The sequence below is a fragment of the Haemaphysalis longicornis genome, unplaced genomic scaffold (genome assembly GCF_048455015.1).
Source record: "Haemaphysalis longicornis isolate Haplotype H1 unplaced genomic scaffold, Haemaphysalis longicornis Haplotype H1 scaffold_7, whole genome shotgun sequence".
NCBI lineage: Eukaryota > Metazoa > Arthropoda > Arachnida > Ixodida > Ixodidae > Haemaphysalis > Haemaphysalis longicornis.
This window is the reverse complement of record NW_027526422.1, coordinates 165,445,886-165,471,656: the sequence shown is the minus strand read 5'-3', so window position 1 is coordinate 165,471,656 and position 25,771 is coordinate 165,445,886. Positions and strand designations below refer to the sequence as shown.

The window sequence follows — 25,771 nt, the reverse complement described above, 5'->3', positions numbered from 1 at the left end:
AACGCTACAACCAATCAATCAATGAAAACTTCTGTGTGCGCAGCGGTATCATGCAAGGAAAACATTTCGTCCTGTAATCCGCAATCACTAACCGAAGTTTACATTTTGGGTCAAATTCTGTGCGCGTTGCTGCAATTTTCTAAATTTGCTGCGCTGCCGCTACTTACTGGCCATTTGATTGTGCAATGGGGAAGCTGAACGAAGGAATTGCGTTAAACTGTACCGCGTAGTTCACGTTCTATTTGCAGGTTTGAGTCGTCTTCCACTGGGTGATCGTGGTTTCTTGGACAGAAAAAAGTTTCATTAGGCCGATTTTCTTCAAGAAATTTTTGTATATGAGGAAGAAGGCGGCATCAAAGCGCAAACACATTTTTAACAACAATCCTGCCCTCGCGGCCTCTTGCACCTTTGTCTCGCCGCCAGAAGTTTTAGATTTATGACAAGCAACCTCATAGAAACATTAAGGGCAAGCCGCGACCTGCTGTGTTTGTAGATAATAATCATCACCATCATCTCGCTCGTGTTCACTGCAGGACGAAGGCTTCTCCTAAAGATGTGCAGCCATGGCTACCGAGTGCGAGGTGAATCCACTCTTTGCACCCGAGTTTTTGTAGTTCATCCCTCCATCTAACACTTAGCCGACTATATTACGTTTACGGCCTATTCACAGCCACCGCGTTAAACGGATGGGCCACGTGTTGCGCCTCATGCGCATAGCGTGTCTCGCCCATTCCCATTTTCTTCGCATACTTTCAGCTACAATCTCCTCCCCTCCAGACTATTCCATATTTCACGCAGCTAATCCACAAGATTTCGTGTTCTTAAATAGGCGTTCGTATATATACAAAGCCTTGTTTATTGTTCAGAAGCCATGGCACCACAAAATTAAAGGTTTCAACGGTTGCAAAGGTTGCAACGCAGTTTATTCTAAAATAAATTCCGCAGGAGTTTCGAAGCCGCAAACGAAGTATCCCAAGAAAGCTGGCGCTAAAGGTATAAATATACAAAATGAGCATTCAGACATCTTCACAGTTAGTTCTCTACGCCATCGCTGTTCGAAGAGAATGTTAGAATTTGTACGAAAACGACAAAATAACTTGCTTAAACGAAACGCTTAGTAGGCAATTATAGTAGGCTTTCGCACGCGAAATAAGAAGCAGTAAACTTCGTAGAAGCCTTCGATGCGAATGGGTGATGGGTGTTCGAGTACTTGGTGAGGTGTTTCATTCTTCGAGTGAAGTGGCGATGTATGTGGAAGCGCCTCCTCGAGACTCAAGAGAAGCGTCTAGCAGTTGCAGCAAGCTTCAGGCTTTCCCTCGGAGACCGAAACTACATAAGTCATCCGTCAAGGCAGCGCTCTATTATGTAGCGCGCGGAGCAAAACAGCACGCCATTTCATCAGACAGCCCGCAACAAAGTTTGGATCGCTCTTTTGGGCGGGCAAGACAATAACAGTGTCACGAGTGCTCCTGAGGCTGCCCAAGTCAGTCGGTGGTTTTATTCTGCCTTGCAAGCAAACCATGTGTAGCGTACTGGCCGTACGCGCAGTTCTCGACCTTGTAGACTCAGACTAATGCCCAGGGAGGGCGGTACTACAGTTCTTTCTGGGAACTTCCCGCTCAATATTCTGTGACGTACACATCGCCGGTCATTCTGCGGAGCAGCCGGCGCCATTTTATGGGTACTTTATAAAAACATTGCGAAAGCGCCAGTCTTCCTTTCCAAGCCAAAGTTTTAGGGAAAGTACGGCAGGCAAAGTGTGCGAAACATTATCAATAACCCAATAAACAATGAACAGATAGGAAAACCACGCCGTGCCTGTTGGAATCAGCTGGCTTAGGCAGCCCTTCCGGCTGATGTTCGGGATTTCGAATGGCAACGTGGCTGGAAAGTTCTCCCAACGTGTGACTGTCTGACGAGATTCGGCGTTGTGCGTTCCGCATGGCGTCCGCACTGCGGCAATACTGAAGGATTAGAACATGCCTTGTTTCACTGTCGTGTAGCGGCAACGTTTTGGGCTGTATTAAAGAGGCTGTTCGGCCTCACACTTCAAATGAACACACGTTTAAATGATGTGTTGGTGAACTTTGCGCCCAAAATGCAATGATCGGTCAGTTGGACAGACGCCTGTTTGATAACGTGAGGGACCATTGTTCGATTCCACCCACGGGAAGCGTTTTATTCTTTGTAATTGGCTACACATGTTATTGTTCCCCAGCGTTGCCGACCCCGCACCCCTCGGCCCTTTGAGGGGACCCAATAGTTAGGTCGCGGTTTCAAGGCGTAAAGGTCCCGGGTTCGATATTACCTAACCACAATTTTTTAGGGTACGAGGTTTTTCGTGCGACGTACAGACGAAGCTTGGCCTAAACAGCTGTGCTGTTAATAAACATACAGTAATAGGTGCAGCCGCATGGTAATTTACGGCTGCGTTTTGTACAACTGTCGGTGTTGAAACCCTTGAAGCGGGTAATATAGAGTACATAAATGTTATTTTTTGTCAACATGACATTTTTACATTCTTGTAGATTATAGAAAAAAATTCTTTTCGGCATAAAAGGTTGGGCTCTGAGCGGTATTTTTTTATTGCTTCTGGACACTGGTTTGTCAAAGAGCTGTTTAGCGGCAAAACCAAAATTGTTATAAAAACTATTGCTCTTTTCGGTCGTATATATTTTATTGACCTGATTTTCGTAGGGCTATTTATGAAACTTAGGGAGAAAGAACCCTGTATGCGTAAGTGCTGGTTGTCGACCATGGGTGAACTGTGGCAGTATGTAAAGTGGTGTTTTTGCTTTCTTTTTCTTTTTTTGTTCGGTTCCCTGGCTGATACTAGGATGGTCATGTTGGTCTAGACTTTTGGTTTGGCTCTGAACCCCTGTGGAATGAAACCGGCCACTACTCCACCACTTTGTTCACTGAACGAGCGAAAAGCCTTATCAGAGACCGGAACAAAAGCAAGGTATACTGTTAAAGCACTTCCTTACTGCATGAAACTGTTTCACTCTTCCACAGTAAGAACGCCTAAAAATTCTAAGGCAGTCTTTTCGCCATTCACGTCTATATAATTTGTCCTCAGTAACATCTTCTTATTCTGTTGTTTTCGCAATAAGACAAAACTATTGCGCTGCGTTTGCGCATCTGGCATTCCAAGGTTTGTCCAGCATTTGCAACTTTTTCGTCTTAGACATTAACGGCACCTTTTCTTGGTCTTTTTCCATACAATCATTTATATGTAACTTGACAGACAGATTGCGGAGCTCTTTGGCTTTCTCTATCGCAATAAGCATTTTTGTGGGTTTTTTACGAGGAAGTGTACAATAACTTGACATCTCACTTGCTGAACGTAAGCGCTCACCCTTTTGTGTACTTTTGCTTGGCCTCCACCTCCCTGTGTTGTTAGTTTGAAGAGAAATAATTCTAGATGCAACTGAACAGCGTCTCCTTTAGGAACATTAAAAAATTTTCAGATGCCTAGTTAAATTCACAATATTTTTAAGGACTATATTAGATGTATTTTAAAAAGGTAGCTTTTACTGCACAGTACGAACACAATAATCCAAGAGGGCATTCACATATTGTAAGTGTGCCTCTATGTGCTTATGCTCCGTAAGAGGGAAAAAAAATAAAGGTGCATCTGTACTTTTGTGCTCCCTTGAATGTAGCAACCTGTTTTTGCGGTATGATTTAGAAATTTTCTAGAATGCGGATGCGTGCAGCAGTCACCGTCCTGAAAGCACACTTCCTAAAATTTGAAAAAAATGGATCGGAATTCACTTGTTTCTCGAACAACCAAAAAGCTTATCACTTTCAAAGTTGGCGGTTCAGAACAAAAATATTGGCGGGTCAACACTTTTTAGCTGAACGTAAAGACAACGAATAATATTATATATTTGTGTCTCAGGGCATAGAGAATAAAATGCACCGGCTCCAATAAGCATATCGAAGCATAGAGAAGCATCCGAAGGGAAATATTTCAGCCTTTGGCATGGTGATAAAGGGCTCATTTGCATTTATTAGCTTTACAAAGTTAGTTTACAAGTAACACACACTCTGGTAAGACTAAGCTGCTGGCTTACCTCGTGTTCTGTTGCACAAAATTGCGTCAGCAGTGTAATTTCTTTTTCAATTATTTTATCACTCAGCCTAATTTGGGCTGATAAAATAGTAGAACACCGACAATGATAATAGAACACCGACAATAATAGAACACCGGCAATGGCCCGCATACGAGGCTGAACATTACAAGTATTGGATTATCATTGCCGACTTTAAGTGACCTTCCCTGCTCGCTATGAGCATTTTCCGTGCAGTCTAGCCTGTTTGTCGATAAACTCATACACATTTCTTCCAGCCATTTTTTCTCTACTTCAGCCACCAGGCAACCCACTCAGGTATTGACGTTAAATATGCCGCTCCAGTCAGGAATATTGAGAAGTTCCTCTACATTGGGGAAGAGGAGCGCATAATGTACGCTGGTGAGTAAAGTAGTGATCAGGTTTAAGTGAATTTTGATTTCTTTGCCTCACTGAATACCAATTTTTGGTTGGGATTTTCCCACGTGAAGACACGTGCGAATTGGTAGAATACTTGTTGTTCGTGGGTGCCATTTAACAGAAGCAGCTGAATGAAGGAACTCGCCTGCGGTTTTCCCTGTCTTGTAGCCTTAAAAGTTCTCGTCATTGTCATAGTTGTTTATATTTGCGCGGAATTATCTAAGAAAGTTTCTTGTAGTCCACATAATTTGCTGCGGGTTTTACCAACGCACCCACGGTTCTCAAAAACACGGCGCCGTGAATCGGAGATGGTTCGGCTTAAGAAGGCAAGGCAGCCTTACCATAGCTTGATCTCTGTAAGAGTTTGGCCATTGATACCAACAACAAAGGACGGAGTAGGTGTGTAAATACTCCCAACACTGTACTCTACCGGATAACGTACGGCAAGGGTGAAAGTCCCACACCATGCAAAAAAGGAGGCCTTCGCCATTGGTAGATATAGTGTTATAGCACCCATTGCATGAACGTTCATTTGGGGTTTGACATGGGGTAGCTACCGTAATGAGGTATTGAATTATTTGACTTGTCAGGGTTGTATAATTTTGTTTGATCAAAAGCACACATAAATCAGTTATCCAATCAGTCGGTGAATTCACCAATGTCCAGTCTCGTATATGGCAGCACAAGTGAGGGGAGGCTGTTGGATCAAAAATGGCGCATGCAGACATCAGGGGCAAATTTATGGGTGAGCCCTAAGTGGGGGGAGTTCTTGCAATGATAATGATGATACTGGAGTAGGCAATAATATTATTAATCAAAATCAATCAATCAACCAACCAACCAACCAATCACTCACTCACTCACTCACTCACTCAATCAATCAATCAATCAATCAATCAATCAATCAATCAATCAATCAATCAATCAATCAATCAATCAATCAATCAATCAATCAATCAATCAATCAATCAATCAATCAATCAATCAATCAATCAATCAATCAATCAATCAATGAATCAATGAATCAATGAATAAATAAATAAATAAATAAATCAATCAATCAACCATTTGTTTATTAGTGTGACCAGAAACGGCCGGAGGGCATATGTGCTGGCACACGAGAAACACAACAAAGAGAAGTAAGCTAGTCAAGATGTGCACATTTTACGAAAGAAATAAAGTGAACAGCATTGGTTACGCTTAACAATAAATTGAATACGCACACATGCACATTGCCCTCACACGTACAATGTGCAATGCATTGCACGCAAATATACACCTATTATATACACCTATATAAGCCTTATTGCTATAAGGCTTCCACGCAAACAGTTATTATGCAAGCACACATACTGCACAGAGAAATACATACGTGGAATAACGTAAGGCGTACAAAAACAAAGGGGTCTATGATAGCATTCACAAGGGTTAGAAAGCATAAAAGAAGCATACATGTGGATACGAAATATAAAGCAAATTACAAGTAAAGAAAAAATATAATTTTGGTCGTTTCACGCGGGAATGGCGGTGTAATAGCCAGTCTTTGATCACCAAGACAAGGTTAAAAAAGCGTAGATTTATAGGGTGAAACGCCCACTGATATGGCTGCGACCCATAGTTGAGGAATTATGAAATGTGTCTAAATATTCCGAGTAGTGGCTGTACATACGCTGCAGTCAAAAGAGAGGACACAAGCCACACAGAAATTGAGATTAAGAAAAGCATTGTGTTTTCTGGTCCATTTTTGCGGCACGTGCAGTAAACACTTCATAGCAGCAATAGTACAATATCAATCAATCAATCAATCAATCAATCAATCAATCAATCAATCAATCAATCAATCAATCAATCAATCAATCAATCAATCAATCAATCAATCAATCAATCAATCAATCAATCAATCAATCAATCAATCAATCACTAAATTAATTAATTAATCAATCAATAATCATTCAATATTCAATAAAGCACTCAATCAATAAAAATCAATCAATAAATCAATCAATCAACCATTTATTTATCTGCCAGAAACAGCCGGGGGGCCCTTGTGCTGGCACACGAAGAAAAAAGACAAGCAACTATGAGCACACACTTCACAAGTCATGCACGTCGGGACAGCGTTTCTTACTTATGAAATGTCACACTGTTCCGCACCCAAATATACATTCCACCACACACAACACGCGCATACAAACATATATATTTCATATTTCGCGGGTTTTCTTTATCAGACAGAATAAATGAGTACGCAATTCGTCGCTGAAAATACCGTAGTTAAATGCCCCTCGTGGGTACCTACAAGTGCCTCATTGACACTTGAGTGATTAGGACCGTAGTTCTCGAGTTAGATAATTAATTACAAATATTTATTTAGGTCTCATTAAGCAAAAAAAAATACTATACGCTTCTGCAAAGTACTGCACACAATACGCACCAGGTTTTCTTCTAGTTAAGCCATTACTCGTTTTGTAAATCTTGGTGCATGATAGCTTGGACACCCTGTATATGTGTGTGTTTGTGTGTGTGGGTGTGTGTGTGCGCGTGTGTGTGCTTGCATACTAATATACACTATAAGCATAGCTATAAAGCCCCCCCCCCCCCGCCAATCTTCTGTGCTGATACCGTATTGCAACCTGGTATTCATTCTGAGGTTTTCCGTTTTTCCTTACCCGCATTGTGCATCAAGACGCCACCTCGGCAGCGCTAGCTTTGCCAAAACGTTTCGTCACCAATTATTTTCGTGTATTGTTTCCACAACTTCTTGACTACAAGTCTTGTTTCTGTAATACCGTCCAGATTTGAAACCACAAAGTTTGGAACAACCCCACCTCACCCCTATTATACCTATTTTGCTGCGACGCTGTCTGCTAGCGAACGACGTTTTACCGAAAATCACATTGCCTTGCTGATGGGTTGCACCAGCCTATTTCCAGTAATCCCGTTATTGAATATTTAGTGTGTGATGTCTGCACTAAAATTACTCTGATTCAATTTGTGGTAGGGGACTCGAGTGCAGCGCAAGCCTTCCGCAACGGCGTGAGCGTAAGCATGGTTGGCGTGCCAACGTCGGAATCCCGATCAAAATTATGTCCATTGATACTAGTCCGTTCAATGTTAGCTATGCGCGGGGTTTCCGAACGAACATGGAGCCACTTGAAGCGCATTCCCGACTGATAGATGAGCCAAAGCGTCGCTGATTCCTGGAAATGCTGTACTGTACATATTCTGTTGTTCTAGTGTTATTTCCTCAAACTGAGAAATCTGTACTATTGCGTATAAACCTTGTAGATACCGGGTTCTAGGAATGCAATAATTTTTTTAAAAACTCGATTAGGAGAGTTGTAATTAGTATATCCGGTAAACAAAGCATGTGTGAATTATCCGAAAAAAAGTTACATGATTCTGATTTAACTGGTTGATATTGCATTTACAAAGAGAATCCGTATGGCTAATAAAACACCGCTAATTAGCGGTGGGAGCTAATTTGGGGGAGGTGTGCGCCATTCGGACAGCCTGCAGTCAGAGTTAACAAAAACATAACAATCTACTTGCTCGTTCTTGCATGCAGTGGTAATTTCTCGGGGAACGAAACTTCTGCTATGCAGTTGCATGACATTATACAACTGACCACATCTCGAGCCACATTAAAGTGAACATTCTGCGGAACCTTAAGCGACGCCCAAGAAACATCGACTGCCCTTCACAACGATTACGAACACGAATCTTTCCGAACAACACCAGTAGTGCAACACCAAAAGTCCAACACCCAACTAAGCGACAAAGAAGGGAGCACCTATTTCTGATCGGTGCGATTTACTGCACCGCGATTGTGCACTCTACTACTTTACTGATACGTGCATTCTATGGATTTTTCTAGGGGTGAATCATCGTCAGCGTTAGACGGACGAGTGCGTTGTCTGTATACGTTTTCACGTCCATGTACCGCTCTCTAAATCCAAACAGCCTCGACCATGCCCGAATGGCGCTGGACGTAGTTCGTAACGTATTGATAGACGTAGTCTCGTAACGCGCGAGATTAAAGTCCTATTCAAGCCAAGGAATGCGATTTAAATGTTCTGCACACCAACCACAATTGTCATCACCACAAGAAAGTTTGTTTTTCCACAATGCATTTTGGGTTGACTACACGTAACATAAGAGGCTGAAAGCTCCGCTTTAAAAAAGTGGAGCGGGGCAGTATACGAGGTCCTGTTCAGATGTTGACGAATACGCGTTGCTCTTATCAATCGGCCCGACTCGATCAACAGTCTCCTCACTTATCCTCGCGAAGGTAATGACGCCAACATAAAAAAGCGGCTTTTCTGCGCGCCATATGGTTTAATTGTTGTAATATGACCTTGTTTGGATTGTTCAAAATGTTGTGCCGACAGCTAATTTTTGTTGTGACGTATTCCAATGAATGGGAGTACTTCTGCTCACATTTGAATTGTGGGCCTTGCAGGCGCTGCTTTAATGCTGATAATTTTCACTAAATCACTTACGATTATATTTGCGCCGGAATAACGCATGTGGCTTTACATTTGCTGGCAATAGCTCTACTGGATACTCTGGATGAATCCGTGGGTGAAGTAATGGAAGCACTGCATGAGGAGAACATGCTCGACAATACTATTGTGGTGTTCAGCAGCGACAACGGCGGCTCACCATTTGGCCCTTTCTCTACTCGAAGCTACAACTGGCCCCTCCGCGGAGCCAAGCTTTCCTTTTGGGAAGGCGGAAATCGAGTGCCGGCTTTCGTCTGGTCTCCGCTGCTCAACAAGAAGCGTCGAGTGTACAAGCAGCTGATGCACATCACGGATTGGCTTCCAACGCTGTACCGCGCTGCTGGTATGCATTTCACTGGAAATGAGAGATGGTGTTGAACGAATAGTTACTGTTGAATAGTTGCATTACTGTTGAATAGTTGCATTGAACGAATAATTACTGTTGTTGCCATGAATAAAATATGGCAGGCAAAGGCGTATCGAAGAGTGGCACCGGTGGCGGGAATATATGAAAGCATGCGGCAGTCGGCATCATCATTTCAGATTCTTAGCAAACGAAATACACCAAGCACGAGTGACTTAAAACGCTACATAGGCCGGCAATTTACACCCTGCACGCCGCTCGTAATTTTTTTAATTATCATCCAGGAGTGCCAGTACTGATGGGTTGTCGTAATAATAACGGCGCAGATTACGCTCTTTCGTCACACCAGATGACTGTAGACACATGTTGAAGCCAGTGCATGCAAACGTTTCCCGCGAATAGTGGCTGGGTACTATGAGGAAGCTGAATAACGGCCTGAGGCACTTTGATTTCTATGACTCCCCATCACGTTCCTGCTTCCTAAAGCTACTTCATTATAACAACGGCAGCTTGTTCCAGGGAATCAAGTTATATTTCAAGATCATAAAGGGATCTTTTCGCCTAATACCTTGCCATGAAACTTCTCAATAATCTCAAACTGCTGCACTACACCCCAAGCGTGCGCCGCCCGGGTAGCAACTCCAGTTAAACAATGACTTCTCAATACCAAATTCTTTGAGACGTGTGTATGCCATTTTCGTGGAATTTAATAAAATCGACCATGTAAAGATGCAGGAAAACCCAGTGATGCAGTAGCTCCCTCTGGAGGAATTTCTCGATTACTGGTAATTTAACACAGTTGATGCAGCTGGAAACACGCTGTCGTTTATACCACTATTTCGTCTACCACACCATGTTTAGAAAAAAGAAATCGGTTAGTTCTAGAGAATCCGTCGTCTACAAACTAGGTAAAGGCGTATTCAAGGTGGCACGTCTGTTCTTTCTAACGAATTGTGAAGAACTAGGCAGGTGTGTTGTGGGTTTCCCTCTCAACAGAGAGTGTTCGTAGCGACAGGCCTAAAGAAGCCTGTGCAAAAGTAGCGGAGCGTAGTAATCCCTTAATGCTTCGTAAAACTGTCCACGAAACAGCAGTGGTACAAAAATTCACCCCAACAAACCTAAACGCAAATAGCAGTCATCTGCGTCAAGCGTTCGCGTTACCGTTACCACAAACACCGGGGGGTCTCCTCTAATATATGTTCAGGTCAAGCTGGGCATTACGTGCGCTAGAGTAAACAACATTGGCTATAACTGCTCAACAACTATTGATCTTCAATACATTTTAATATCACAAAAAATATGGGCGAACCCGAGGTTAAGTTCTTGTTCCTAGGGAGAGCTTTTCAGTGTTCTGTTTTCTTTTATTGCATCCACGGCATTCCGATCTGTACTCCCGGGGCAGATGCCTCTCCAAGAGACGTACGAGTCTCTTTTTGCCACGCCGCGTGGACATACGTACATTTATTTATTTGTTTCTTAACTATTTTGAAATTGATATATTAGTGTTGAAAGTGAATTGAAGTGAGGCGACTGGCTTCTTGTTAAAGATTGGCCCCCGAACCGTAGCGATACAACGCACGTTGTGCAGAATATCCATGTCATTATGAGCGGCCGGCTGTAAACGTAGCACGTTTTGACATCGAAGTGTACATTTATGTCTTGCTGAAAAGCTGGGAGATCACTGCTACATCTCTTCACCGTCGGACCAACCTAAGAAAAGACCTAAGCACTTTTCCTGAGTTTTACGACGAACAAAAAGCTCTGAGGGCGCCTTTGAGTTTTCCGCTTCGAGTAAAGTTTTGTAGTTTTGAGACAAGGTAACTGCAGTGTATTGGCACAGCATGTTCTGTTTTCGCTAGTGCTTAGTTTCAGGCAACTGACATGATAATTGTTTCACATTTCATAACGGTACGGCAGTTACTGCAGCACAAAGCGACATGAGCCACGCTTGATTGTTGCGCCGATGATAGATTTGGTTGCATTTTGCTAAACGGGTACGAATAACTGTGTTCCTATAGAGACTCGCACAAAACAATAAAAAAATTAGAAGTAGGCGTTTGCCAATACTACTCCGCGGTTTTGTGCTATTGGCCTTGTGGGGCTTGACTTTTTGTCCTAACGTTGCGTTGACGACGCCTCAAACAACGGCAAGGCTATTATACTTCAACACGCAGAGTCATGTGAACGTCCTAATAACGATAAGCGTAGCGCTGTGCCTCCTGCTAGAAAATAGAGAATAAAGGAAAAGCATTACCCTCATTTTGCTGAACCAGCGTTTTGCTCACCTTAACTAGCCCTATCGCTAAGCCCAATCTGAAACGCCTAACACACCATGGCGTTGATATACATTACACGCCAAATTGCCTTTACCTGGTAAATAGGCAAGACCTCAAAGCGCCACGTTAAGCGCAATGTTATCGGGAATATCCCAGGAGAGCGTTGGGAATATCCCAGGAAATTACACGTGGGTGCGTCTGGGATTTCTGTACAAAGCAATGACACGTGTGGGATCCCTCTGCCTGCTTCATATGTGGTGGGGTCCCCGGCTGTAGGACGCGTGCTTTTTGGGGCGCAGTCCTTTGGCACCCGGAACCTGGGTTTCGGGACGGCGGCGCCGTAGGGGACCGTTGCCGTCCGCGTAACCGAGTGAGCCAACGAAGCAGCGAAAGCAGAAAGCGAAAAGGGAGAGGAGCGTCGTACGAGACATTGAGAGTGAGCGCGTCGTCTGTCTCACACCCACCTCCTCACACTTTCCAGGGTCGCTGGTCTGTTTGTCACTCATGTTAGCCACGTGACAGTTGCGCGGGAGTATCAAACACGATTGCCAACAACATTCTCTGGCAGCGCTGATGCCCTGAGGGATACCAGCAGAGTAGCGCACGTCCCGATGGTTTTGCTGATCACACGATGACTTCCTGAGGCGCAGCAGATACGCGCCGTGACCGAGAAGACTGCTGTTCGCGGTGCGCACAAATGTCGCCTTAGTAAATATAATAAGCATCACTGCATTCTTCTGACTAATGAATCCACCTATTGCGCCCTCCTCTTGAAGCTTCTGAGAATCTTCTTGGTGTATAGAAGGGCTCAGATACTGATTTATATTCAAAAAATCTTGTGGGACATGCCGGATATCTGCATTTGGCTGGATTTTATAAGAACAAATCAGGCTGCCTTAAGTAACTGCACAGACTTCAGCAGAGTAATTTTTCTGAATTTACCCGCTGCGGTGGCTCAGTGACTAAGGCGTTGCCTTCTGAGCATGAAGTCGCGGGCTGGATTCCCGGAAGTAGCGGCCGCTTTTCTGATGGCGGCGGAAAGCACAAACGCCTGTGTGTTCGAGATTTCGGCACACGTTGAAGATCCCCAGGAGGTCAAAATTATTCCGGAACCCTCCACTACGGCGCGCCTCATCGCCTGCCTTGCATCGGCGCGCTACACATTACAGTCATTCACTCACTCACTCACTCACTCACTCACTCACTCACTCACTCACTCACTCACTCACTCACTCACTCACTCACTCAATCAATCAATCAATAAATCAATCAATCAATCAATCAATCAATCAATCAATCAATCAATCAATCAATCGATCGATCGATCAATCAACCAATCAATCAGTCGATCGATCGATCGATCCATCGATCAATCAATCAATCAGCCAATCAATCAATCAATCAATCAATCAATCAATCAATCAATCAATCAATCAATCAATCAATCAATCAACCAACCAATTAATCAATTATTAAATAAATAATTAATAAATCAATCAACCAATCAATTAATCAATTATTAAATAAATAATTAATCAATCAATCAATCAATAAATATATCAATCAATCAACCGATCAATTTTTCTTAAATGTAGTCATGGGTCGATTCGGCAGTTCAAGTCTTAAAAGAAGATTATTTATTGCATACGATGGAATAACAAGGAAAAGCTTCATAGGGTATTTCCTTTAAAAATGCAAATTCAAAGTTTGGCCATAACTTCTTTCCTTCTGAATGCAAGTGAACAAAACTAAGTGCTTCAAAAAAAGCGTTGCTAAGCGTGACTGTTACGAAATAGTTCTCCACGCGGTATTTCTTCTCCTAATCGAAAATTTCTTTACTGAAATCCCAAGCAGCTTATACGAAGATACGACAAAGTATGCAAAAGAATTCCACAAATAATGATGTTGCGATGGTTTGCTAAAGCAACTCTTAGTATTTATTACACTGCACAAGAAGTTTATATTTACATTAGGTCAAATCAAAATAAGCTCCCGACGACGTAGAAGACAAGAAATATGCTATTAAACTGTAGTAAATATTGTCGTCGCCGTATGCCTTTCTCGGAAAGGATGTATATCCGCACCTGTTTCTCCGCCTTATGACCCCAACCGCATCACCCGCACAGCGGTAGTTGAAATACGGAGTATCATTCACATTTTCTCACAACCTCACGCGTAGAGTGCGAAAATTAACGTGGGTAGTTTTAGAACTTCATTAATGCATCCAGCCATTCAATTGCCCAAATTACAAAAATAAAAACCCTCTAGGGGGTTCGGTAGCATTATTTAAAAGGCTGCAAAATTACAAAGTTCTCATCCGTAGGTCTTAGCGTTAATAAAAGACGTCAGTGATAGGCAGCTGCATCCTTCGAATACAAAATTATTGTTCGACATAAAGTCTTTCCCCATGGTATTCGTACACGTTAAGTTGTTTAAAAAAATACCGTTAAAAATTGTTTCATGAAATAATTATTTAAAATATTTCCAGCTGTTGCACTAAATGGGGTTAAGGTTGTCGCGCGTTTTCCTCAGACATTTGAAACAAGCAAAAAAGGGAAACTAAAATCAAATTGTCCGGTTTATCGAGTTTATAAGTTTCCGTTTTGATGATTTTTTACCCTGGCTATGTATGCAGATACCGAAGTTTCCATTCACAATTTCCCCGCTGTTCGTTCGTAGGTGGTTATCCAGACAAGCTGGGAGGCCACCTGGATGGAATAGACATGTGGCGCCATCTTTCTTTGGACTTGCCGTCCCCGCGAACTGAGATGTTGTACAACATTGACCCTGTGGACAAAACAGCTGCGCTTCGCGACAGAAACCACAAGATTGTACTAGGACATCAAGAGGACGGGCAGTATGACGGTCGGTATAAGACAACCGGAAATCCACGGCCATATAACGACCTCGATGAGCTCACGGCGAACTCAACCGTTGCTCACGTACTGAGGTAATTATTCTGCACTCAGTTTAATTAAACGCATAATGGTTCAACTTCTAAAGGTTTAAACTGTTGGGTTGCAACAAGGCTGGGCAGTACCGGAAGTCCAGATACATTGGTACCCCTTTTGCACTGTATTTTAAGGTATCATGTAGATTTATTTAACGGCGACATATTAGCATACCTAAGGGGGTGTAGAACTACGCTATTGCAGAGGTATCTTTGTTATCAATGTCACCAATAATTTACACCAAACCCTAAAAATGGCATGGAATGCATGACGTTTTTTTGTAAGCCTTTATGGTGTGTTCACGCATACTGTATTCCTAAAGCTCCACAACAGTCAATGCCTATGTTTAATTACGCTATGCTTGCGCGGTATGCAAAAGGTTGAGTATTCCTTTAATTTGTCGGGACTGATTCTGCAAAAATACACAGAAACCTCTTTCCCAAATTCCAACATATTTATTGCGTACATATATAACAAGTTTAAACCTGAAGCGGGTACTTTCAATCCGGCCGCCGACCCCACGTCCACTGTGTTTTTATAAAATCTCTGAGTACTCATTAAAAGGTCAACCTTGTGTACCTTATTCCTGTTCGGTGCTAAACATACCATTTTGGGCACTCGGTCAGCCTCGTCCACGGCGCGCCCTTTTTTCTAACCTGTTTTCAGACCTGTTTTCTAGCCCATTAGCATAACGTTTTCTCTGGTTTACTCTTCGAGTTTCACAGAATATGGCTCTGCTGCTGTTACAGTAATTTTCAAATAGACCTACTTTGAAGTACGTCCGTGGTCTTCCTGATAGCTCCCATCTCGGTCCAAAAAAGGTTTAGGTACCGATTTTGGTCCATTTCTGAATTTGCGATTACATGAATCTGAGGGATACTCTTCAAAAAGTTGGCGATTCCCGGAACCCTAGAGACTAAGAAACTGCAGAAATATTCAGGACTTGCCCTCAGGCAGAGAAATGGTTGCACAGTAGAGCCGGGCAATAGCAAAACTAACACCCGAAGAGCAGGTGTCGGTACCTGCACAACACACGGCACGCCCTTGGTAGCCACGGGATGACCACTGTTGCTTTTACTTGCTATACGTAGGGGTGCGCACGGATCCCGTGATACCGCGTCTCCATTGTGAAAACGTCCCTATAATGAAAAAAAGCGATGTGAATTCTTCGCTACACTTCAGAAAGAAGGAAGTTTGTTCCTACGTCAAATAGTTTTACCTAACCGAGCCTCAACACATTGGACCCTCTCATGACATCTCACTGCCACTGCAAGTATACGGGTTCAGGCGAGGAATAATAAATAAAAGCCATGAACCAGCACATATAAGCTGTAACGTAAAATAACCCAATAATTCGGCCGTATTTGTAGAGCTAAATTATAGGGGTCCTTGGTAGGAGCGGCCAATTACCTTGCGGGTGCTAGATTTAAAAGACATCGCGCCACACTGGGCGGGCCGAACACAAGGAAGCCACCTTTGGACTCGTTATCGTGAATTACGCCCTGCTGCACGATTGTGGCAGGTGATATCGTAAATAATGTTTATGGAGCTCGAACCGCGAATGGCTCTGGCGATACGGCGGCCACTGGGGAAGTAAAACATGCTTTCACAGCTGTGTAGCGCATGCGCTACGCTGCTATTTTTTGTTCCCTTGTTTTGCCTCACTTGTAAATTTTGTTTTGTGTGGATTCGCAACCCATTGTAGTCACTTTGGGCCGACTTCTTCTGTGGGGAGCGATGAAAGCCAGGGGTTCCCATTTCGAATTAACGGTTCTTGATACCGACTTTTTGAAATTATCCGGAGTTTTCCCCCATTGAAATATACAGTTCTGCACCGGGACCAGGGAGTCTTTTCCCAATTAACCATGACAGGGCCTCCTGGGCCCTGTCAAGCTCGACGCCTAGCTTTTAGCCCAGGAGACCATCCAGTTCTGTATGGGTTCTGGAAAATAAAATTGTATTGTATTGTTTTGTATTGTAACCGAGTTCGAATTAACGCAGTTTGGTGTATTTTGAACATGTTAGTTATCTCTACGGTGCCGGCCGGGAACCAAAACTATGTTATGCTTAACTAACCATAAGAATAATATGTACCAGTAGGGAACAACCTGCTATGAAAACTGCTGTAGGTTTACAAAAATAGGGGACCAGTTATATTCGCTGCTTGAATAACAGTAACAAAGAACGCACATGATGCGATGTGAGGTAACAGCAAAACATGCTATGTGGTTCGCAAGGAACCCAATGGGACACTGTAATAATTTTTTTCTAGGCGCAAAAGCTGAAAAGTAACCGGGAACGTCCCTAATAAGCTTCGCTTTCAGCCTTGCCGAGATTCATACCCTGGAAATATTTCTGGGATTTTTGGAGGTTTACAGTAGTTCTGTGAATGTTCCCCATAAAATATTTTAACATCTATTAGAAGTGTATTGCACTGCGGACTTAATCGGTTATCAGTATAGTGGAACCCTCCAAGAGAAAGCCTATAACTTGCACTAGTGACCTATAATTTGTACTAGGGGCACAAAGAAACTGCCGGCTGTAGCCTGGTAATCCCCCGCCCAACCGAAATGCTTACTTTATGTTCAGATCTCCCAAATAGTAGTGCTAATGGTACCGTAGAAAAAAAGCCGGTACTTTCCCTTTCATAAGGTATAGTAGGGGTGTTTTGTGCCAAGCGAAAAAACTACAAATACCAGAGTTCCCCACCCCGAAAGCCACCAACCCGCTGAAGAACAATGCTTTCGCTAAAGACACTTCACGGCAAACAAACGCGAATTTTTTTTTGTTGTTGTTAGTTCTATGTGGTTGGAGTGATCTCGCCGGTTAGCAGTCCAGGTACACTGCACTTCAATGTCGCATTAATGTGAATACTCTCTGCATGAAATAATCATTAGCTTTCAGCGTGTCAGGAAATTGGCCGAACTAAATGCGGATACTTTTCAAACAAATACAGGAGCTTTTATGGCGTCAACGACCTCAAGTTCCCACAAGACTGGCGTCAGCGTGCCGCAGTAGATTGCGGTAAGGAAGAAGAGGAGGACTCAAATTTCGTCAGCGGTCAACCACCGTACCTATTTGACCTGTCGAAAGATCCGTGTGAGCTGAACAACCTGGCCAGCACTCACCCAAAGGTAAAGCTTGAGCACCATAACGCGTAGGATAGGAGTCGTTTATGTAGAGTTTACTCGTTATTGTGCATAGGGCCAAGGAGCAAATTAAGAGGCAATGTTATTTTAATAAGTCAAATTAACTTGAGCGAACTCGTTTCTTGCAATCAATTGGCAGAATATTTCCTCAGTGTACAAAATTGTGTTGAAAAGTAATATATATATATATATATATATATATATATATATATATATATATATATATATATATATGTATATATAAATAGAGAGAATAAGGGTTGGCAGTGAAGAAAACCTCAGAAAGCAAAGGGGAGGTTGTGGTGGATCATAGAAACAGATGACGAATTTTTTGAGTCAGAAAGAAATTGGTGCAAAAATGCCCGCCGGGTGGGATCCGAACCCACGACCTCCAGAATACCGGTCTGGTGCGATAAACACTACGCTACCGGCGGGGCTGTTTCCCCACCAGTTATCGGGTATTTATGTTAAGGTTATGTTATGGTATGTTAAGGCTACCACCCTAAGTACAGGAGACAAAAATACCTTAACATAAATACATATATATATATATATATATATATATATATATATATATATATATATATATATATATATATAGCGAATCAGGGTAGGAAATGAGGGGCTCGTTGAAAATAAGACAGAAATAATGTTTGGCAGTCAAGAAAACCTCAGAAAGCAAAGGGGAGAATATGGGAGGGCATTGAAAGAGATAAAGAATTTGGAAAGAAAGAAAGTGGAGAACAAATTCCCGCCAGGTGCGATCCGAACCCACGACCTCCAGAATACCGGTCTGGTGCGATAACCACTACGCTACCGGCGGGGCTATTTTTCCCCTCCACTTTCTGGGGTATTTATGTCAATGTAATTTTCTTCATGTGCTTGGGGGTGGTAGCCAGTGCCACTCGGACTTCTCGGGGTGAAGGGGACCTTCTTTTTAACCCCCGGGCCGTGACACGAGTGTCTACGACATGTCGAGAGTGGTCGCACAGCGTTGAACCCTCTTAAGCTTCCTATGGCACTTTCTCCACTTTCTTTCTTTCCAAATTCTTGATCTCTTTCAATGCCCTACCATATTCTCCCCTTTGCTTTCCGAGGTTTTCTTGACTGCCAAACTTTATGTCTGTCTTATTTTTAACGAGCCGCATTTCTATCTTATTTTCAACGAGTCACATCCCACATGTTGCATATTAAAGAATCATGTGATTATACGGCTCAACCCATGCCTTCAACTCATCAGCTCTTCCTCGCGTTATCCGTTTGTGGAACGATTTCCCGAATGATAGCGCATCTCAATCAGACTCCTACAAATTTCCACAACGTCTGCACTCTTGCTTTCCTTCATAAAAAAGTCAAGACTGTTTGCGAGGCGTCTTTTTTTCCACCTTGAGTATAGTTTAAATGTGTCTAAAATAATTTGTTATAATCTATTTCCTCCCGCTTCCATATTAAGATCATGTGTCGTTTGGTAGCACAATATGCCCTTTCTCTTTCCCGGCACGCTTTTTCCATTTTAAAATATCCTTATACGTGCGACATAATGTTCTGTGTTTCATCGTCTTTATCGATTTTTACTACCCCAAGTTTTTTTTAAAAATAGAACAATATAATGTGTAACTGTCTAGCTGTATAAATGTCGGTTAGGTGTGTTCCAGGGGTTTTCTTCTGACTAGTAATTCCGCATATTTTACTCTTTTTCTATAAAACTTTTCCATGTGCGACGAGAAGTGAGCCTTTTTCTGCATTACTTGTTTTGCTCTGTAGCGACATATACCGTGTTATTTGGTGCTCAGTTTTTGTTCAATCGACGTTGGATATTATCCTGCAAATCGGTCTCTACGTGTACATATAAGGGACGTTTTTGTGCATTATATTATTTTGCTGTATTTTGACTAATAACGTGCCAATGTTGCTCAGTTTGCGTTCATTCGAAATTTGGTGTTATCTTAAAATTCTACCTCGAAACGCAGCCCTTGTAACCCCGATTACTCAATTCCCTGCAAATGGGCCTGCACGGTAATACTAAATAAATGAAAAAATAACTTTAGCCACTGTAATGGTTACGCTGCAGTGGTAGAAATAGTTGGCTTCATAGTGTTAATTGCCAAATTTTCCCACCCTGGACCATTTATACATATTATACCGCAGCATTTTGCGTACCTGAAAACCGAACTAGAAGCCATTAAACTTTTATTTCAAACGCAGTATTTCGAGCTTCATGTCTCACGGCGAACTTTGAATTGGTACATGCAGTTGGTTGCTACCTTGAAAATGAAGTTGCAACGCTACGCTGCCTCAGCGGTTCCTCCTGGAAACCTGCCACCGGATGAAAACGGCTACCCGGAAAACAACAACGGGACGTGGGCGCCCTGGCTGTGACTTGTTTGCCTTCTTCTGACAGAACAGCCCCAGTTTTAAGAATGTAACCTAACATTTTAAGAACCCTACCTAATCAGGACGCCTTCACCAAATACCGCGCAGCATAGCAGTTATATACCTGACTTTCGCTGTTTTGTACGAAATAAACCTATGTTTGTAGTCGAATGTATTGCATCCTAAACAATTACGGTAATTTAAACTGTAATCAGTGTGTGAATAGAACATTTGTAGCTCAGCAGTTTCGCAATTTTTTTATTGATTTTACTCTGGGGTTGAAGCGTAAACAATTTTTTAAAGAATCTTGACTGATACTTTTTCTAACGTCGACGTGGTTGGACACGCCTCAATAAATGTGCTTACGGCTCACGTATATCTTCGAGATAGCTGCACTAACTCACAGCGGCACAGCGGGGCAATATAAATAGCTCAAAGATTGGTGGGCAGTGAAGTGGAACTGAAACCGCCGCGTGCGGCGTGCTCTGCGGCGAGCTCTGAGGTGGAATTGGTCCCTGCACTATATGTATCAATCCGCCAAACTTGGTGCATTGCGCGCCCTGCGAAACACGAAACGCCAAAGTCGTTTGTGGTAGGCGCCTTAGTCAACGTTATTTGCGTAGAAATATTTATCCATAAAAAGAAAACGGTACTACATGAACTACATGAGCGATATTCCTCGTTTTTTTTCTGATCGGAATAAATTTCTCAAAACCAAGCGGTCGATTATTGGGATATACGCGTATACAAGCACGCATCTATGAATCGCATAGATGGGATCGGCGAACAATATATCACGAAAAATCGCTAATCAGCAGCACTAACCATTGTCTACTGATAAAGTACAAAAGACGTCACAAACAACAAATTATATGGCGAACAACAGCGAACGATCACATTTTACCAGACATAGGCTCCATTTCGAACGACATTTCCTCAAAACAGAAGTCAACCAGCGCGAAGGAATGGTACGCTTGAGTTAGAGGCAGTTAATTTGCTAGGGATTGGCCATCAAACCATGGGCTATCACTCTTAAGTTACTTGATTTATGACGAATTCCAGCTATGCAGGAAATATATGACAACTATGCAGCCTGTTTGGGTAAGACTACGCAATTTTACAAAACAAGCTTTCCAATCTAAAAAAAAATTTTGGAGACCAACGGGGATACCAGCGACGCCACACAATGATTTTTAAAAATGCTAATTGTGCAAAAACTACTCAAAAATGGTGGCATATTTTTAGGTGTTCTATTTCCCTATTTTACGACACATGAATGCATGCTCAGCCTGTAACAAGGAATAAGAGAACATCAACATTCGTGATAAACTTTTTTATTTAATGTAATAATGGTGTCTGCAACGTGGTTTCCAGACGACTACAACAAGTTCGGCATTAGTTGTGACAATAGCCAATATAGCAATGGGCCTCAGCAACGAGGACGCGCTGTCATTCTTTACGTTAGTTTCGGTCAAAATAAAGAATTAATATTAGTATTTCGGAAAACTCCAAAGATTAAGAAGTGTTAGCTTTAGGGTTATATAAGCAGAAAGTAGAGGAGGTAGATCATAGCTCAGAAAACAACGTTTCAACACAAAAGTTTTTTATGCCCGGGTATACCAAGAACTCACGTTTTTTCCTTCACGGAAATGACGCCGCCCGAAAAAGGGCCATTGACGCTGCGGAGCCCGGAATCGAGCCCATGTCCTTTCAAGCCCTCTCGCCGCCACGGGAGGTACATGGCGCTCTTCCGACTGCGCTATGAGCAGCGACGTGAACAGCTCTACGAACGCGCCTCATGTCCATCCCTATGACGCATTCAGATAGTGCTGCCGTATAGGAGAGGCGAAGCGAAGTAGCGCATCATGACGCTAATGAGCGCAACAGTTGGCGTCTCGATGCCAGCGCCTTCATGTAGGGGGGAAGCGCGTGAATTGAGGCAAGGATCCGCTTGGCGTAGTTCCCATGACCGTTGTGTTTCACGCTGCTGTTTCTGTGCATGTCACTTCTGGTTTTGTTATCCCAGAATTAACCGGTTAATTTTTATTTCTTGCGTGTCGGCGTCACTTCGTCTCGCGGGGTCAGGCTCGCGAACCCTTCACATATGAAGGAGGTTGCTTTAACATTCAACTGCTCCTGTGAATGCACGTTTCACTTTCGTGTGTTACCGATTCCTATCAAAGAGGGATCAATCACAATTTTTTACTCTCTTACTCTTTTTAAATGGTTTCAGAACATAATTTTCTCAAGTGTCGTCTTGTTTAGGGCGGAGATTACATTACATTGCTAGAAAACGTTGCCGCTAGACATATCTTTTTGACGTTTATTGATCTGGTTTAAATGAACTTAACAAAGGCCTTCTCTCATTAAGCAAGGATGCACCCAAAAGTTGACCTTAATGACAACGATAACAACCCAAATGAAACTCAATGTACGCAAAGCGAAAACGAAAACACTTCTGCCCAAATCAAAACGCAACGGCCACAATGACATTGAAAAAACATCGATCGACAAACACGAGACCCTTTCCTTTCGATGAGCTGCACAAACGCAAACGTTCAGTACACGTTACCATGGATTATTATTCTGCGATTATCGTGAACATCCTTTACATCCTTAAATGGCTGCTTCTCTTCCGCAGAGTGAACCACGCGCGCCTACGGATGCCGCGCTGGAATGTCAACTGCTCGAGGAGAGCAAGCGACAGCAGATGCTATGTGGCGTGAGGCGAGACACATCGCTGACTGGATCCCTCGATGATGATGATTAGAGGCCCTCCCTTTGTATCGGGATATCGGTTGTCACCAGTCGACTTACTTGCCTGCGTTATTCTACTTATTTGCCCTGCCCTTAACCAACCTCCGATCGATTCCTCCCATTTGCTGCTCTTGCACACCTGTTTCCGCCCCCCTTCTGTTCTGAATTCTAATTCGGTATATCACTGTTCTTACGTCCAACCCTTTTCCCTACTTTTCTTCCACCACCACTCCAGCCGCCTATTCGTCACCTCTATGGCCCTGAAGTTGAGGCTCAACTTCACACCAAATCCCAAAGCCTCCATCAATGTCGCTTTCTCATCGTGTCACCGCGATGGTATCTCTGTGCAGTCTCTGACAGTATCCTCTACGAATTCTCTATCCCTGCCGCAGCATACACAAGTTTCGTTTGGTGCCTGTAGTTAGCCGTGTATGCCCGTGTTCTTAGACACCCGGCCCGCGCTTCGAAGAGCAATGCACTTCCTCGCGTATTGCCTCAGAAACCTTCCTTCCTGATTTCTACATTATCTGTTCTCTGAGTCTGAAAGTTTTTTTCCCTTCCATTCTCGGTACCCAATTCGTCATGTCTGCTGTTTTTACCTGCTTTTTAACTGTTGAGTATACACCCCCTTCCCCTACAGAATTTCCGTCCCGCTTGGTCAGTGGTCAGGTCCTCCGTCGCCACCACTTCTCCATGTTCTTCATATACAGGTACCTAAACAATGTCTCGGCGCATTTTTCCTCCTCCATGTCACGTAGTCTCACCTCAAATTTGATCTTGCTCTGCGCCTCCCTTGCTTCAAAGGACGACCAGCCCATACCCCCCTGTACCGTTTCAATCATAGTTTTGCCATGGGCCCCTAGGACCAGCCTGCCTACCGGCCTCTTATTTACCTCCAAGCCCGCTTGGGTCTCGGACTTCATTCATATAACCGAATTTCCGAAAGTCAATCCTGGTACCAGGACCCTTTTCCAGACTCCCTGTACCACCTCGCCTGTTTTGTAGCCCCACAATGGTCTTTGTTTCTTTATAGCCGCGTGCCGTCTTCCTTTTGTTTTAAGGTGGGCCGCATGCGCAAGCGTGTAGTCTGCGCCGTTTGTAAGCCATACACCTAAATATTTATACTCCTTTATCCATGGTATTTCTTCTCGTTGAAGTGATGCCGATCTGCGCTCCGTGTCGTCATTGAAGACTATAATCTCTTAATTTTCTCTGCTAAAGGATAGCGAAAGATGCGTCGCTTCCTCTCCGCATATATCCATCAGGCCCTGCCTACTTATCCGGTCATCCTCCTACAACAACATGCCCTCTGCGTACATTATTCCTGGAATTCACTCTTCCACCACATGTCCATTTTTAATGTTTGATGAATTGAATCCCAGCTTACTGCCTTCTATCTTCCTTTATTAACCCACCATGTAGATCATGAACACCAGTGGAGAAAGAGGACATCCTTATTTTAAACTCTTGAACGTGTATACCGGCCTATTTTTATGCTACCCTCTCCCACACTATTTGCACCTGGTTCTCCCGGTATAGTTCCCTGAGTAAGTTACTAAATCCTGCCCCGCTCCCTCGTACTCCTGGATCCTCCATACCTGCTCCCATTCTTCGTTGTCAGACGCTGCTTTAACGTCTACAAAGAGTAACCCCAAAGGTCGATTTCGCGTCTTCGCCCGTCTATGCACTGCCTTACTACAAATAGGTTGTCATCTACTCTTCCGTCCTTTCGAAACTCATTATGAAGTTCCCCTAACACTCTATTCTCTTCTACCCACTGCTCTGGTTAAAAGTTCATTGCCTTCATTCCCAACCTGTATGGCCCAGACGTGAAGGTTTCTGGCCTATGCGAGCTCGGTTTAGTCTTTTCTCCTTCGCCCTTATCGATTATGCTCACCCTACTAGTATGTCACGTGTCCGGTATGGCCTTCTTTTCTATGCTCTGCTGATGACTTGTAGCAGCCTTCCTTTGCACTTTGATTCTAACTGGTTGATCATCCCCAACGATACCCCATCCATGCCCACTGCGGTGTTTTGTGTACGTTTCCCTCTGCTTTTCTCCACTTTAGCTTGTCCCCTCCTATCTACAAAGCTTTAGTCCTCGCCATCGTGACATCAGTGTGGCACTGCGGGGCCACTCTATTAACTCTACATAATTTCTCAGCAATAATTTCATGAAGGTATGCCGATGCATTGTCTCCCTTGAGCATCTGCCCCGCTTCGTTTTCTACTACCAGTTGCTGTAGGTCCTGTGCGTTTCCCTAATGCCCGCACATGGTTCCAGAACTTTTTCGACGCGTCTCTACTCTTCCCTTATATTTGCGCCACCCATCGCTCGCTGTCGCCCTTTATCTTCGCCTGCACCAACAGTTGCACAATTTGCTCACATTTTATATCCACCTGTTCTTGCTTCCTCCCAGCCCTGCAGGCCTGCCTCTGTTCTCAAGACACCTTCTTATGTCTCTCTATAGCCCCGTAATTTTTGCGTTCGACCAGCTTGTGGGAGTTTTCTTTCCTTTCCATTGATTTACCCTTTCTGCCTTGACTATTTTTTTCTGCATTGTTTTGATGAGCCTCTCATATTGCCATTTTCTCCACACTTTCTTGCTTCGTCGGTTTCTCTACTTTTGGCTATAGCCGCAATTTCTTTACTGGTTAAAGTTGTGTACTGCCCCGGTCGGTCCCGGTTTCAGAAAATGCATCTGTATACGCTTGTGGTCCGACCCTCTTCCTCATCCATGCTCACTCCATCCAACCATGCATAAATCCCCTCCGCGAATGGCAGTAGTCCATATTCGACTATCCCCTACCACATTCCAACGTGATTTGACCCTGGTATTTTTGTCCCCTATTAACTATGATCAGGTTTTGTTTCTCACACATATCGAGCATTAGATGTC

General features: G+C 43.3%; 1 protein-coding gene across 2 annotated transcripts in view; it reads left to right on the top strand.

Annotated features, from left to right (window-relative positions):
- LOC144145438 (arylsulfatase B-like) overlaps positions 1–20,235 on the top strand; it is a 54,595-nt gene extending 34,360 nt beyond the window's left edge. For both annotated transcript variants that reach the window (XM_077677059.1, XM_077677058.1), the window contains 6 exons: positions 2,837–2,962; positions 4,355–4,478; positions 9,051–9,344; positions 14,321–14,591; positions 17,549–17,726; positions 19,995–20,235. In XM_077677059.1, the coding sequence (XP_077533185.1) occupies positions 2,837–2,962; positions 4,355–4,478; positions 9,051–9,344; positions 14,321–14,591; positions 17,549–17,726; positions 19,995–20,120 (1,119 nt within the window). In that variant the 3' untranslated portion in view covers positions 20,121–20,235. The remainder of the gene's footprint in view (positions 1–2,836; positions 2,963–4,354; positions 4,479–9,050; positions 9,345–14,320; positions 14,592–17,548; positions 17,727–19,994) is intronic.
- The last annotated feature ends 5,536 nt before the right edge of the window (positions 20,236–25,771 follow it).